At 42.7% G+C, this 14,536-nt stretch overlaps 2 protein-coding genes across 2 annotated transcripts; both read left to right on the forward strand.

Moving 5' to 3' along the window:
* The first annotated feature begins 6,157 nt into the window (after positions 1 to 6,157).
* Positions 6,158 to 10,464, forward strand: LOC128258741 (T-box transcription factor TBX6). Its single transcript, XM_052990588.1, has 5 exons — positions 6,158 to 6,428; positions 6,971 to 7,139; positions 8,454 to 8,721; positions 8,787 to 8,924; positions 9,456 to 10,464. The coding sequence occupies exons 1-5, from the start codon at positions 6,338 to 6,340 to the stop codon at positions 9,948 to 9,950; spliced, it is 1,161 nt and encodes a 386-aa protein (XP_052846548.1). The 5' UTR covers positions 6,158 to 6,337; the 3' UTR covers positions 9,951 to 10,464.
* A 2,612-nt stretch (positions 10,465 to 13,076) lies between these two features.
* On the forward strand, positions 13,077 to 14,477 carry LOC128258740 (arginine kinase 1). The gene has a single exon (XM_052990587.1). The coding sequence runs from the start codon at positions 13,163 to 13,165 to the stop codon at positions 14,333 to 14,335; it is 1,173 nt and encodes a 390-aa protein (XP_052846547.1). The 5' UTR covers positions 13,077 to 13,162; the 3' UTR covers positions 14,336 to 14,477.
* The last annotated feature ends 59 nt before the right edge of the window (positions 14,478 to 14,536 follow it).

The following is a 14,536-nucleotide window of genomic DNA, read 5'->3' on the forward strand; positions in this document are numbered from 1 at the left end:
CCCACCGCACGACGATCTCGGGAAACATTGAAATCCAATTAAATGGCGGCCATTAAAGTGCCAGCATGCTGATGCCTCAAATTCAATTTTAATTGCTTATTCCATAAAAGAGAAAGATGCAGCAGGTTGCCCGGCTAGAGAGACAGAGGTGAGTATTATCATATTAACGCTTCTTCGCCGGCGCATCCAAGTCCAGCCCCTCTAATGGCTTCAAAGCCCCCCAGCCCACCACCAGCTTGTAAAGATCTCGAAAACCCAAGCCCGAGATCGCGCCATCAACGAATCTCAATCTCACCAGTTTTGATTGATGTCCTTGGCCGTCAAACGCTCGCCTAAACGGCTGCAATAAAAAATTTACCACATTGGAGCCCAGCGGGCGGTGCCCTGGCGCCAGTGATATATTTCACCTTTTTCCACCGATCGCCGCTGGAACATACTTAACAGCGTGGGTCGAACGGCCTGAGAAACTCATCTCTGGACCTCGCATCTCGCATCTCGAATCCCGACCTGAACCTCAAAACATTGGACAGCGTCAGCACTGCGCAGAGCATAAAAAGGTGGAAATGTTAAAATTTAATTATGGGCTCGGACTCGGTTCTTCGGCATCCAGATCGGGACACAATGCCTACACACATATATCACTGCAATAAAACACACGACGACTGGCCGAGTGTAGAAAAGTCAACAAAAATTTGTTTTTAATTTACAATTTAATATGCGTTATAAAAAATTTGACTCAATAATGACGGCACATAAATATTTATGAAGGCTCGCTGGACCAGAAAACTAAATTGGCCCGTTCGGAGGAGCGCAAGGTATCTGGGGCCATGGAGTGCGCTACAGATTTATGGCAGGATATCAGTATCAGGTGTGAGCGGACTCGGGAAGATGGATCCCAAGATAGGCAATTATAAAACCATAAATCGAACGTAGCTATACCTAATTTTCCTCGAACACTATCTTGAACATGATAAACTCTAATAGTGCGGATATGCCAATTTCATAGAGCAGCTGAGGACAAAGAACGAATTTTGAAAAATTAAAATATAACCAATGTATTCAATTTAAACAGCACTTGACGAGGCTGGTCCTGACCTTTACGATAAACATGATTTTCTAGTAATATGTGTATTTTGATATTTAGATGAAATGTTTTAGTACAACCTGTCAAATATAAAAAAAATAATTTTATACTTTCGTAGGTTCAAAACACGATTAAATATTACTTATTGCCACTAAGATTCAAAAATGTATATTGTCTTCCTAGATGTTTATAAAAGCTTGTTGTTATATTTTTAATAAAATAAATTACTGTTGTTAACTGTCTGTTCTATATCAAGTTAGAAAGGAACTTGAGTAAGTCATTAGGAAATTTTATATTGATTCCCTTTTCTGACTCAAAACAAAACGCATTACCCTGCTGATATGCCCCAGGGCAGTCTCCTAAAATCTTGCGGACACATTCTTGGAGAATTTGTCAAAATACAACTTGTGACTGGGTTTCAAATATGCCACACACATCACGAAGTCGGTCGCATAAATTGCCAAACTTGGCCCCAGTCCGTCCTGGCCACAAGATCGTTTTGGCATTTGGAGGCGTCGATGTCGCCGTCTCGGGAGCTCCAGAGCTCCAGTTCGGTCCCCGGACCGTGCCTCATTATTTATTATGAATTCTATAAATATTAATGGATTTTTAAATGCAATTATAACAACTAATTAATAATGTGCATTTTAAGTTGCGAGCGCAGTCAGTCTGTCAGACTGCCTTTGACGTATTGGCTGACGTTTTTATTGCTTGTTTTCTCGCTTCAACTTTGGGTCTCCATGGGTCTGGCCAAAAACCAAAACAAAATAAAAAGAGAAAAACAAACAAGGTGCGCGAAAAAATTAAACGAGAATGTCTGACAGAATTTATTTTAATTAGTGCGAGTGAGCTGTGAGCGGCATGCGAGATGAGTTGATAGAAATGGGTGGATGTATACATATATATATATAAATATATATATATATATATATATATATATATAATATATATATATATATAACTAGAGGGTGCAGGGGATTTGGCAAATGGCTAATGGCAAACGGCCTGGGGGCAATCATAGATCATAGCTCAGTGATCACAGGCTGCAAATGCCGACAAAGTTGCTAAATTTTTGCCTGCCAAAAGATCAACGATTGCCGATCGTATCGATTACAGCGTTCGACTTCTGTTGGGTTCAGGTCAATTGCCCTCGGCTGGCTGGTAATCGATATGCTAGAACTGATACCTCCTCCGGCGGGAAGCTGTATCTTAAGTAGCCGCTCACTGTTCCCAGATGCCGAGCCGCTGATAAGGCGATGATGGCGTCTCCACTCCCGATGATCGGTAGCCCAAAAGCCTGTCCCCAGCACTTGCGGGCGCCACAATGCATCTAGGCATCCAGCTCTCGCCGTGAGAAATATACATAAATATTATGCAGAGAAAGGCCAATCAATCCAGGCATCGATCCATCGATCGATCGATCGACGATCGCCCAAACATCTTAACAAATTATAAGGCCCGATGGCGCCCTCTCGGTTCGTCGTTAAGTATCTCAACTAGTAGCCGCTAGGCAGCCACGGAAAGTGATCATCTCAACGACAGGCCATCGATCATGCCAGAAATACCGAAAAAACCAAATAAAAAAAAAAAAAAAAAAATCGAAAATCAAAAATCAAAATCTCAGATGCTGGCGTGGTAGAAAGCGTGTTGGAAAATTAAATCATCGTTGCTTGTGGTCTGAAGTCCCGGAGTTACCACTGCCTTCCTCCTGCCTTAATGATGCTTTGCTCTCGACGCACCTTGAGCATCGGCTTAGTATCTACCAAAAACCCAGAAACCCAGAAAGATGGGGGAAAACACGAAGAAGATCTCTATCAGCGGGTTAACTCGTTTAGCATTTAGTTGCAGGCGCCTAAACCAGCTAACTTTATCGTGTAGTTTGCATCTTTATGCCCATACCGTTTTCCCAGGATTTGTACCCTGCATTGGGATCGGGATTGAAATTGGGATTGGTCTTGGGCCACGCCCTGGCTTATTAGGCGCAGACAGTGTCGTTTATATCATTTATATTATTTTATGACATTTGCCTCTCCGCTGGTCCGCTGGTCAGCCTTTGTGCCGGGTAAATTATGTGTAACTTGTAGTTTTGGCAGCTCACGATCTCCAGATCTCCAGATCTTCCAGGCAGGTGACACACGGGTTTTCGTGGCTACGAGAGCTGCTTAATTAGGGTTGTCCATGATTTATTGATCTGTCGAACTGGGAAATGTAACCTGTCTCAATGATTATGGGCATTTATAAGCTGATGGCCTTTTAATATATGAATATGGCTGCTTGATCGGCGGGTTATATGTTAATTACCGCTGGTCTCTGTGTGGGTTGGCCGGGAGCTTCCGTCTAGCCATCCGCCCGTATGACCGATACCCACTCCCCCGAGGGCTGGCTAATCTGCTTTGGTCCAATCTTATCCAGCCCAAACATACATACATATGTCGTTGTCAACCTCTGGCAGCTTGACCGGCTACCGTGCGGCATCTGCAGATCCAAGGCGGCAGATAGCCGACTCACAAAGATGTCCTCTAACCGGGATGATGATCGTCTGGCGCCAACGGCTACTTGAGGGAAGAGCACTTGCACTTGTCGCGTCTCTGTGCCCTGAAGTGCCAGTGCCTGGTTTATGGAAGGCGCGTCAAGGGGACAATAGAAAATTATTACTTCAATTGGCGACAGCAGACTGTTCAGGTACGCGACATCTCAAGCAACTGAGGATGCCGCCCACGGGACACTTCACACCCAGCGGAGACAGACCGCAAAACGACCTGTCCTGGGAATCGAGTCCCAGAATCCCGAGAGCGTGGTCACTTTGTGGGCTGTACCGATGTCGCGTCAACTTATGTGTCTCTGTCCCGGTTGGATTTACTACGATCTAGTTTTTGTTGCACCCGCATGACGCAATTACACCTGAGTTATCCGAGGGTCAGTACTTTATCTGGGCACAGATCTACTTGCATCCGCAGCTGCCACTGCCTTTTCTTGTGTGACATCTCTTTGTCGGTCTTTCGGCAGGCGTGAAGCGTTACAATTCCAAATCGAAATCTTTTGTCCTAACTGCTCCGTTATTTGTATAAATATATTTTACGATGCTTTGGCGCCGGACGCAGCGAGCAGTCATCATCGTCAGCTGGCCCGGCACCGGAGATATGCCGTCTCGTCCGGATCCGGAGGCCGAATGGGACATGGGAATGGGCCTAATTTCGAAGAGCGTGCCAAACGACAGCAAAATGCTAATTTAATGAAGGCTTCTCGACACTGACTTGCTTTCTAGTCGACTGGAGGTGAACCCAAGCCTGAAATTATTTGCTGGCGACGAGTCAAGGGATAAACGCATCACATCATGTCTGCCTTGGGATTTAAATTGCCCTTTCTTTATTTGCCAGATCAGGTCTGTCGAATTGGTTTCAAGATCAATGGCGTTGCAAAAAAAAAAGAAACGATTGCTAAGGTAAGCTCTTCAAAACACATTATTTTGACGTTATATAGATCAAAAATTCCCTTTAAAACTAAGCTAAAAAACAAAGTTCAAACTTAGAATATACTAAACATATGTCCAAAGAATCAATAACAATTTATATAATAATAAATAATAATACAAATAATATATTTATATAAAAATAAATAATTATATAGTAATAATAATAAGCAACTTAGATTTTTTTGCATAAGAGGCTTGCTTTACCTTTATTTCTAACAAATAATATGTGCTTCATCTAATATTAACTTCCAAGCATTTTGTTCTTATGCGAATCTTAATTTGTTAGTCTAACCTTCATTTTCTCTCTTAATAAATATATGATTTTTATAAAATGTATATTCGTAAGAATTTTAGGACGTTGAAACTAAACTTAAGATATTATAAATAGTTTTATTGTAGTCTTTTATTTTAAAGCAATATTTTTTTTAGAATCAAGTGATTAAAAAGCTCGTTGTAATATAAATTTTAACAAAAGGCATTATATACTCATCTCGTAAGTTTTTCTAGTTATTTTAAATATGTTTCCTTAATTTTAATAATTATTTTGGAGACAATAATTAACACTATGAACAAGTGATTTTCATTCCAATGCTTTGTAATGATCAATAGCTCATTAAATGACAATTAAAATAAATTCTGTGGAATGTGCATTTTAATCTACTTGCACCTCCAACTCCAAGCACTTTAGACAGTCAATTTCCAGTAATCAATAGGCCTTCAAGCCAGTCCCAAATACTACATACATATATGCATTTTTGGTTTTCCTTTTTAATTTTTTCCCTTTGGGTTAGCCCAATGCATCGACTGGCAAATCAATAGCGAGGGCATATCGAAATTCCAAAACGGGCAATTAACAAAGCCAACAAAATTTATGTTTCACCTGTCTGGAGCAAAGTACATAAATACCCAAGAAACGCCAGACAATGTCGAAGATAGGGAACCCAGCTAATTACACGGGGGAAGGTTAAAGAAGGAGAGGCCTGCCTCAAACGGAAGACGGCTGCAATGGAAATGGCAACGGACATTTTCCAACAGCGCCAAAAAATAAAAAAATAAAAACAAACAAACACACACACAAGAAGATACAAAAAAAAAAAAAAAACAGAAAGGCAGCAGCTGAAGGCAGCAGACAGGCGCGCTGTGGAAAATCTCACTTCTGAATTACAAGCAACGCCATATCCACAGCCACATCCATAGCCACATCCACATCCATAGCCATAGCCACATCCACATCCAAATCCACGTATATATGCCAGTCCCCTAGCTGGCAATGATCGAGAGGGAGACAGGGAATAATGCTAGGAGGCAGTGGCGCAGAAAAACACTGCGGCTGATGAAAATCAACAGGGCTAAGCGTTAACTTCGCCACTCGACTGCACGCAGCTCGTTTTCCCGCTCCCTGCACACAAAATGGCGCCCTCTGCGATCCGCCGATCTCCGCCAGAGTGGGATGACCATAGTAGTGCCACATAGCGTAGGCGTCCCCAGTCGGCCAATCACAAGCGATTCCCCTGGAGAACCGGTTTTCTCTACAGCAGGTAGCTGCTGCCGAAAATCGGGAAAAACTGGCTGCGACCCAAAGCGAGCTAGCACTCGAGCGGAGCAGCTCGAGATCAGTTCGTTGCGAAACGTCGAGCGTGAAAGAACCTCAGAGCGCATCTTCAGTTACGAGCGAGTGAAGTGAAAAAGAATAACCAGTACCAGAACCAGAGCCAGATATTATCAGAACCCAGTCATTTTTACCAAGTGTTTCGTATACCCGACCGTGCAAGTGATTCAAAATGCTTTCCATGCAAGAGCTAATGGATATGCGAATGCAGCAGCAGCTGGCCCACGAGATCTACCGCCAGCAGATCATGCAGCGGATTCCAGGTGGGTTACTCTATAAGGTCAAGTGCCGTCGGCAATTGGCAATGTGGTTTTTTAAAGCTATACATTAGATAGTGCGGAAGAGTGAAGTGTTTAACCTTTTGTATTACAAAGTAAAATCTTAAGGTTAGAGGTTAGGTTTAAAATGAATTTGATTTTAACATTTCAAAAATTTTTAAGTAATTCCACAAAAATGTTTGATAACATTTTGTGGAACTCTTCACTTATTTAAATCTCCGGTTAAATATTCAAATGTTAAGAAGAATATTTAAATAGAAGTAAAAGCTTTAGATACTTTACAATTTTCTTTTAAACTGATTAACTTTAAGGTGTTAGACTATTACTAGTTTTATTTTGGACATTTTCTTTCCTTTTGCAATGTACTATCACCATTGGCATAACCTAAAGTTCAGCATTAGATATTAAGTTACAATGAAAGCAGTGGACAGCCATCGAAATTAAGCGATATATCCTAGAAATATGCTTTTCGGCGATTATCCCGAGCCCATGCCAAACTAATGAACTAACCAAACCGCTTCTTCCAGACCCCTTCCCGTCGATGCTGCCTTTCAACATGCCCCACCACCAGCAGCCACAAATGATGCTGCCCAGCCGACCCACCCTTCCTGGCGTGGAGGCCAAGTTGGAGAACAACGATCTGTGGCAACAGTTCCATAAAATCGGCACCGAGATGATCATCACAAAGAGCGGCCGGTAAGTTTCCCGCGAACCCATTATCCTATGCAAATAGCCCGACTTTTCCAAGAGTCAAGTGCGTCGCACGGCCTATGTAAATATTTGCTCCTGTCCCAGGGCCTGTTTCCCTATCCCAATCCCTCAGCACCATTTGTAGTCCCTTGTTTTTCGATTTCCCGGGCCTAATGTGGCGCCTGGCCATAATTCAAAACGCAGCAGGAGCTCTCGCACGGAGTGACAACAAGTGCAGTGTAGCCGAATAGCCGGATAGCCGGCGGAGGAGAAGACAAGAGACAAGAGGAAGACAAGAGGAAGACGCCGCCCTGGCGCCGGTCCGCTCATAAAAATCTTTCTTCTTTCGGTTTCGGCGTTGACAATCGGGTTTAGTTTGTCTTGGTTTGGTTTGGTCCGATCTACCTGCGCTTTTCACACTTTGCCCACAATGCCCTGCCCTGACCCTTCTCTGGAGCAAAAAAGACCCTAAGGTATCTCAGATAGGGGAACATCAAACTATCGCACAGCGACTACCGAGCGGGAGCCGAGACAAATTTACATAATTATGAGGTGAACTCGAAGTTTAAGTTACAAACGTACACGGGAAGAAATTGAAAACTTGTAGGGCCAAGCCAAGTCAGTTTAAAAAGTCATGTTCCGTTTTTAAAACATATCCATGGCTTATTGCATTGGTTACATTTTTAAACAAACTAAATCTAATATGTATTTAATGAGATAAATGACCAAAAAATCCTTATAAATTTCCTACATTAAACACATTAGTGTTGATCCAAATGTGGCATGATTTTTGTATAATTACTTTTTTAATCCTTTTTAAATTTAAATTAAATATCGTATTGTTTTCTGTGTGGCTTAATCCGCGATCACAGTCACTTTCTCGGCTCATTAGACATGCATTCGACGCTTGGAAGCCGTTAGGGCGACTCCCAGATTTTGTCTAATTGCTTGGCGCCAGATCGCCCCGCTCGACGGCCCCTTCAATGCCCCTCTATGCAACCAGCGGTCCACCGATTTGCCGCACAATTAATCATGTGCCGGTGGCACATTGTTTTGGGCTGGCGAGATCTGTTTGCGTTACGTTTTAAATGGATGCGATGCGCTATACCACGCATGCTTTGCGCAGACTCCCCGCTGCCCGCTTTTTGGCCCATAATTACACACTTGTTAGCCGGGGCCACAAATCAAAGGCGAAGTACAGTGAAATAGAATAGATGCCCGGGCGACGCCTCCTTTTGCGATACCCTTCCCCTCTCTGATTTATATGCAGTTCGTGGCAGGCCACTTAATCAAGTCCTATTCTTTACTTCTTCCTTCCAGACGCATGTTCCCCTCGATGCGCGTTTCTCTGAGTGGCCTGGAGGAGGAGGCCAGCTACTGCGTCCTGCTGGAGATGGTGCCCATCGGCGACTGCCGCTACAAGTTCTCCGGATCCCAGTGGGTTCCGGCCGGCGGAGCCGAGCCCCAGAGCCCCCAGCGAATGTATCTGCATCCGGATAGTCCGGCCACCGGTGCCCATTGGCAGTCGCAGGCCCTGCTTTTCAACAAGGTGAAGCTAACCAACAACACGCTGGACAGCAGCGGACATGTAAGTTTTGGAAACCCCGCCATTCCGCTAGATGTGTTACTCATCCGCATCGTTATTTTCCTTAGATCGTTCTGGCCAGCATGCATAAGTACCAGCCACGCCTGCACATCATCCGAAGCAGCGAGCTCACCCAACTTCCCTGGGCTCCTCAGCAGGCGTTCGTGTTCCCGGAGACGGAGTTCGTAGCTGTCACTGCCTATCAGGTGGGTTTAGCAATATGAAAACATCCTCCTCGTCCTCATTGAGCTCTTTTGACGCGACAAAGGCTCTGCGGGGGTCGTCGGCTAATTGAGGCATTCCCAAATTTGTCGCCTCGCCAGCCACTTGAGATGATCCTAACGAAGATCGGAGACAAACTTTTCAAGTGCCTCCCAGCCGACGGCTACTTACTGACGCCTCGTAGCTCAAATTTCTGGCAGACAGTTAAAATAGAGATCGTTTTCCACTTTTATTAATAGATATAATTTTGATTTTTATATTTTCGGTAAAACTTTTTAAACATTTTAGAAGTTATACATCAGGTTTGAAAGAAAATGCAACTTATTGTAAAAAGCCATACATCTTAACTATGAAGTTATTTACTGTTAAATGAGTAAAGTCTTTAATAATTTAAAAATGCTATTTTTTTGGCAATATAAAAATATAATATTTATTACCAAATATAATATCACATTTTACTGTGGCAATACAACTTAGTTCCCCACATTAATTTTAAAATTGTCTTATCCTTACAGAATGATCGCATAACCAAGCTAAAGATCGACAACAATCCCTTCGCCAAGGGTTTCCGCGAGACGGGTCAGTCCCGCTGCAAAAGGAAGCTGAACAGCAGTGGAAACTCCAGTCTGGAGTCGGAGGACGATGGCTCCAGTGTGAGCAGCTGTGATTCCCCGCAGGCGAAGCGTCAGCGCCAGGACTTTGAGCAGGACTCGACGGGCAGCGTTTCACCAGTCTACTACGGAGCCCATTCAGCTGCCAGTTCCCTGTCCCCATATAACCGCCATCCCCTGAGCTATGGACCAAGTTTGGCTCTCGGACTTCCAGCCTATTTCGGCGGAGTTCCTCCTCAGGCTGTGGCCATGCCTCCAGCTGGCTATGTGCCAGCTCCTGCTCCCGTCAGTCCTGTGGCACCACAACCAGTTGGCTCCAGCACACCCACCACCTCTCCGCGGCCTTCGACCTCCACCAAGCGGAATAGCTTCAGCATTTCAGCCATTTTGGCATACTGAAAAATCGTTATACGGACCACTTAAGTTGGAGTCATCTTCTGTTGTGATTAGTGAGAAACGTGTGCATATACCTTGTAAGCTACTGTATACTAGCCGTAAGATCGTTTAAGTACCCAGCTGCAATCATATACTTTGTTAAATCGTTTTAAGTGTCTTTGGCCAGAATAAACAAAACATAGCAAATGCAAAACTTTTCGAGCGGGGGGAAGGGGAACAGCCTTCAGCGTTTCCGTTTTTACAGGTTTGGCGCTATCGAGGTGCCTGGGCCAAAAGTTGTTTGGCGACCGCTTTGGCGAGCCTAAGACAAATTAATGCTCTCCATTATGGTGACCAGTCGATTCTCGAGCCACACGTATCTGAAACACATCCAACTCCGGTAGTAGTTAAAGCAATTCTCGAAAGATAAGGCGTCCATTATGAGCAGCGATTTGACGGCTTTCAGGCCGTTTGGTCTTTGCCGACCCAACTCCCCTGCGACTCCATCCTCATCCCCATCCCCCGAAGAGAGCCGATGACGCAGAGGTGCCTGCACAGAAAAAATTATTTATGTTTTTAATCTAAATGTTTCATTTACGTTCTATTTAATTTCCAGGCTAATAAGAAGAAAGTAATTTCTTCGATAAGCTTAACAGCCATGCCAATTCATTATGCTAGAAAAAGTTTAGTATATTTTTAAGTGATTTAGCGGATTTAATTTTAAAATATTTTGAAAAACTTAACAAAATTAAAAGGCGCATTCTTAATTTATTTATGTTTTACAGTGATATTTACTGACAAAGAAGATATAAAACTAAAACCTTCTAATGCTTGCCAAATAATTTTGATATCAGCTTTGATATTTTAATTTAAATTGATAGTTTCTTTAATTGAAATTTAAAACAACAATTAATTTAAGGTAATAAAATGTAACTCATTGCTTATTTCAATACTTAAAAATTAAGCACCACCTTAGTTAAGGCTTTCGAATTTTTGGAACTGCAACAAGGCTTTTTTGCCTATTTTTAAAATAAGTTGTTTTTACTAAAGGGTATACCATTTGGAACCTACTCTTTTCAAATATTTTAAAAAGAGTTACAAGAAAGATTTTCGTTGCTATCTATCGTTGATCGTTGCTCGACTTTCTACACCCTTTAGAGTTTGCAAGTGTTCGACCCGTTATACACTATACTATACTACACTGCACTATATATTTTTATATACTATATCTTTCTAAATTGCTAAAACTAAACAAATTACGATTTTCGCATTTTCCGTCTGCCTAATTCAAGTTTAAATCCAATTTTCTTCAGTGCATGTGTTGCTGCTGCCGTCTTGTGAAATTTTCGTTTTATCGCACCTTTTATGGCCATTGGCCAGGCAAAAACGAAGTGGGAGCTGGTCGAGAATGATGCCGATGGAGAGATGGAGAGACTTTGGTGTGGTCACTCCTTGTGTGCATTATCGTGTCAAATGCGACAAATCTGTCTGTGGTCCGGCGGCTGCCTTTCAGCTTGCATAATTGAGCTGATAACGCGGCGGTCGTGGATGCGTGTGGGGTCCACTTTTGAGCGCTTCCTAAACGGTGGCGCCAAACATTTCGTGTTTAATATTTTTAATTAAGTTTTTAAGTGCACCCAGTAGATGGACCCCGGAGAATACCTAGCCCGACGTCGACCCACTCTCTCCCCGAATGCGGATAGTTCAAAGGCAGATCGATCGATCTGCCTTCCATTCATAGAAACCTTTGCATAGATTATGCATAATGTAATCCGCGGCAGCGCGAAATAATTCACTGGCCACACGAAACCGCGTTTCAAGCTGCTTTGACTAATTTGGGCTTAGTTTTGTATTAGCGCTTTGTGTTTCTCCTCGTCTTCGATTGGATTTGTTGGCGCATAAATTTGCATCTGAAATGCTGAAACAATTAAATTATGGGATTTGCACGTTTTCACCAAAAACAAAAGGGGCCAAAAATACATAAAATCTTGTCGGCGTCTGCGCCTTAGAAGTGTTTTTTTTTTTAAATGCTAGGTTTATTTTTGCTGATTCGCGGCTGGCTTCTTTTCGAAAAACGGTGGCAAAAAGCGTCAAAATTTGTAGATTATGAGATAAAAATGCAAATGGATATCGCTCACGTATTGCATTGTTAATTTGCGCTTGTTTTAATATACTTAATGAATTTTGTTGTGTAGGTTGGTCCATGTCCGAATATCCAAATCCGGTTTGCGGTCAAAGCTGTTGATAATGATAATGAGGATAACGATGCTTTATTGAGAAGGTGTTGCCGTTCGGATTTGAATTTTATTTGCGCCACATGTTAGCGTATTGTTGTTGCCGCAGCTGTTTTTGTTGTTCTTTATTGCTAATTATAATATATTTGATTTGGTATTTAAGCTTTAAGCTATAAAAATGTTCGCGTTCTCTGTTTTATGAGCCAACAGCGTGCAAACATTTAATTAAATTGTGCGAATGAGAACAGGTCGAGGTGAGTTGTGATTAGCTATAACATTTAACACACCTTATTTTATAATATTTTAAGTATGATTTGGTGCCCTTTATTGAAGCTTATGTTGTCCGCAGTGCTGCCAAGTATTGGTCAGTTGGGTTGTCAGATAAACGATAGCAAAATCATTATTTTTTCTTTATACCACTTTTTATCTATTTTCTGAGTTTTTGTTTATAAGAGTCAAATGAAGAATACTTTTAAATCTTCTTATAATCAGCTTCATTATTTAAATTGGTTTTTAAATTATACTTTTAACGCCTTTTTATCTTTATGCTAACTATTTATTCAAGTAATGATATTTTTATCATATTGTAAATACATTTAACACTCATTTTACACACAGCTTCGCGAATCTTACATGTATTTTACAATGGTTATAGACCTTGATAAACCATTACACTGAAAAAAGTGTGGATTCGAAATTTTATTATTATGACAATATTATACAAGCAAAATGTATTTGACATAAGAACACCATGCTAATTGGCCTAAAAACAATTTATTAGTAATAACAGAGTTCCATTCCATGGTTTGAGTCTGTGCTTAACGTTCATCAGTGCTTTTATACATCTACCTATATTTAGAAATGAGTGGCACCGAAGTTTCTTACCCTTTGACTATTTCTTAGTGTTTAGTTTTTGGCTAGTTTTGGTAGCCCTTTGGTATAGTGTAACTTTCAAACTTCGGTCACCCTGGCTTGAAACATTCGAATATTGGCTCATTTAAAATGCTGTTACAAACACAATCCCGGCTTAAACTTGGAATATTAAATCGGTGGACACATCTAGCAATCAATCGCTATGCTAGCAAAAGTGGTGCTAAGATCGACAAGGATTTGCTGAAGGACATGGAAGAGAGCTACAAGAAGCTGGTCGATTCCAAGTCCAAGTCGCTGCTGAAAAAGCATCTCACCAAGAAGATCTTCGACAAGCTGAAGACCAAGACGACGCCGACGTTCAACTCCACGCTGATGCACTGCATCAGTTCGGGACTGTGCAACCATGACTCCGGCGTGGGTCTCTATGCTCCGGATGCAGAGGCATACAAGGTGTTCGCCGATCTTTTCGATCCCGTCATCGAGGAGTACCACAAAGGCTTCAAGAAGACGGACAAGCAGCCCAAGCCCTGTTTCGGTCAGGGCAAGGACTTTGAAAACCTGGATCCCGACGGCAACTTCATCGTATCGACGCGGGTCCGTTGCGGAAGAGCCGTCAAAGGATTCCCCTTCAATCCCTGCCTGAGGGAACGTGATTACCTGGAGCTAGAGAGCAAACTTTGCAAGGCACTAATGACGCTCACCTGCGAACACAAGGGCATCTACATGCCACTCACCGGAATGGACGAGGCTGTTCAGAAGCAGCTCATCGACGACCACTTTCTGTTCAAGCAGGGCGATCGGTTTCTGGCGGCCGCAGGAGCCTCTCGCTTTTGGCCAACCGGCAGGGGCATCTTCCTGAACGAGCCCAAGGACTTCATGGTCTGGTGCAACGAGGAGGACCACATTCGCATCATCGCGATGGAGAAGGGTGGCGATCTGGGCAGGGTCTACAATCGCATGGTTGCCGGCGTGGAGGCCCTGGGCAAGGAGATCGAGTTCAGCAGGGACGAACGGCTTGGCTATCTGACCTTCTGTCCCACCAACCTGGGCACTTCCATTCGCGCCTCGGTGCACATTAAGCTGCCCAATCTCATGGACCAGCCGGAGGAGTTGCAGAAGCTGGCCAAGGAGTACCGTCTCCAGATCCGCGGCACTTCGGGCGAGCACTCGGAGGCCGAGGACGGGGTGCACGACATATCCAACCAGCGAAGGATTGGACTCACCGAGTACGAGATCATCAAGGAAATGCATGACGGGATTAAGGGCCTCATTGAAGCCGAATGCAAGGCAAAGGCAGCTTAGATTGAATGTTTGGAATGCACATTACCTTTTAACTTCTAAATTTAACCAGTTCAAAATATAGTATACTGTTAAATCAATCAAGACTTACCTATCTTAACAAAATTATATTGTTCAAAGCAATAGTAATACTTTACCTTGAATAAACTTATTTTTTATAAAACTATCTTAATTATATGCAACCTTTTTAAAATGAATCTACTC

This window comes from Drosophila gunungcola (assembly GCF_025200985.1).
Source record: "Drosophila gunungcola strain Sukarami chromosome 3L unlocalized genomic scaffold, Dgunungcola_SK_2 000003F, whole genome shotgun sequence".
Classification (NCBI taxonomy): Eukaryota; Metazoa; Arthropoda; class Insecta; order Diptera; family Drosophilidae; genus Drosophila; species Drosophila gunungcola.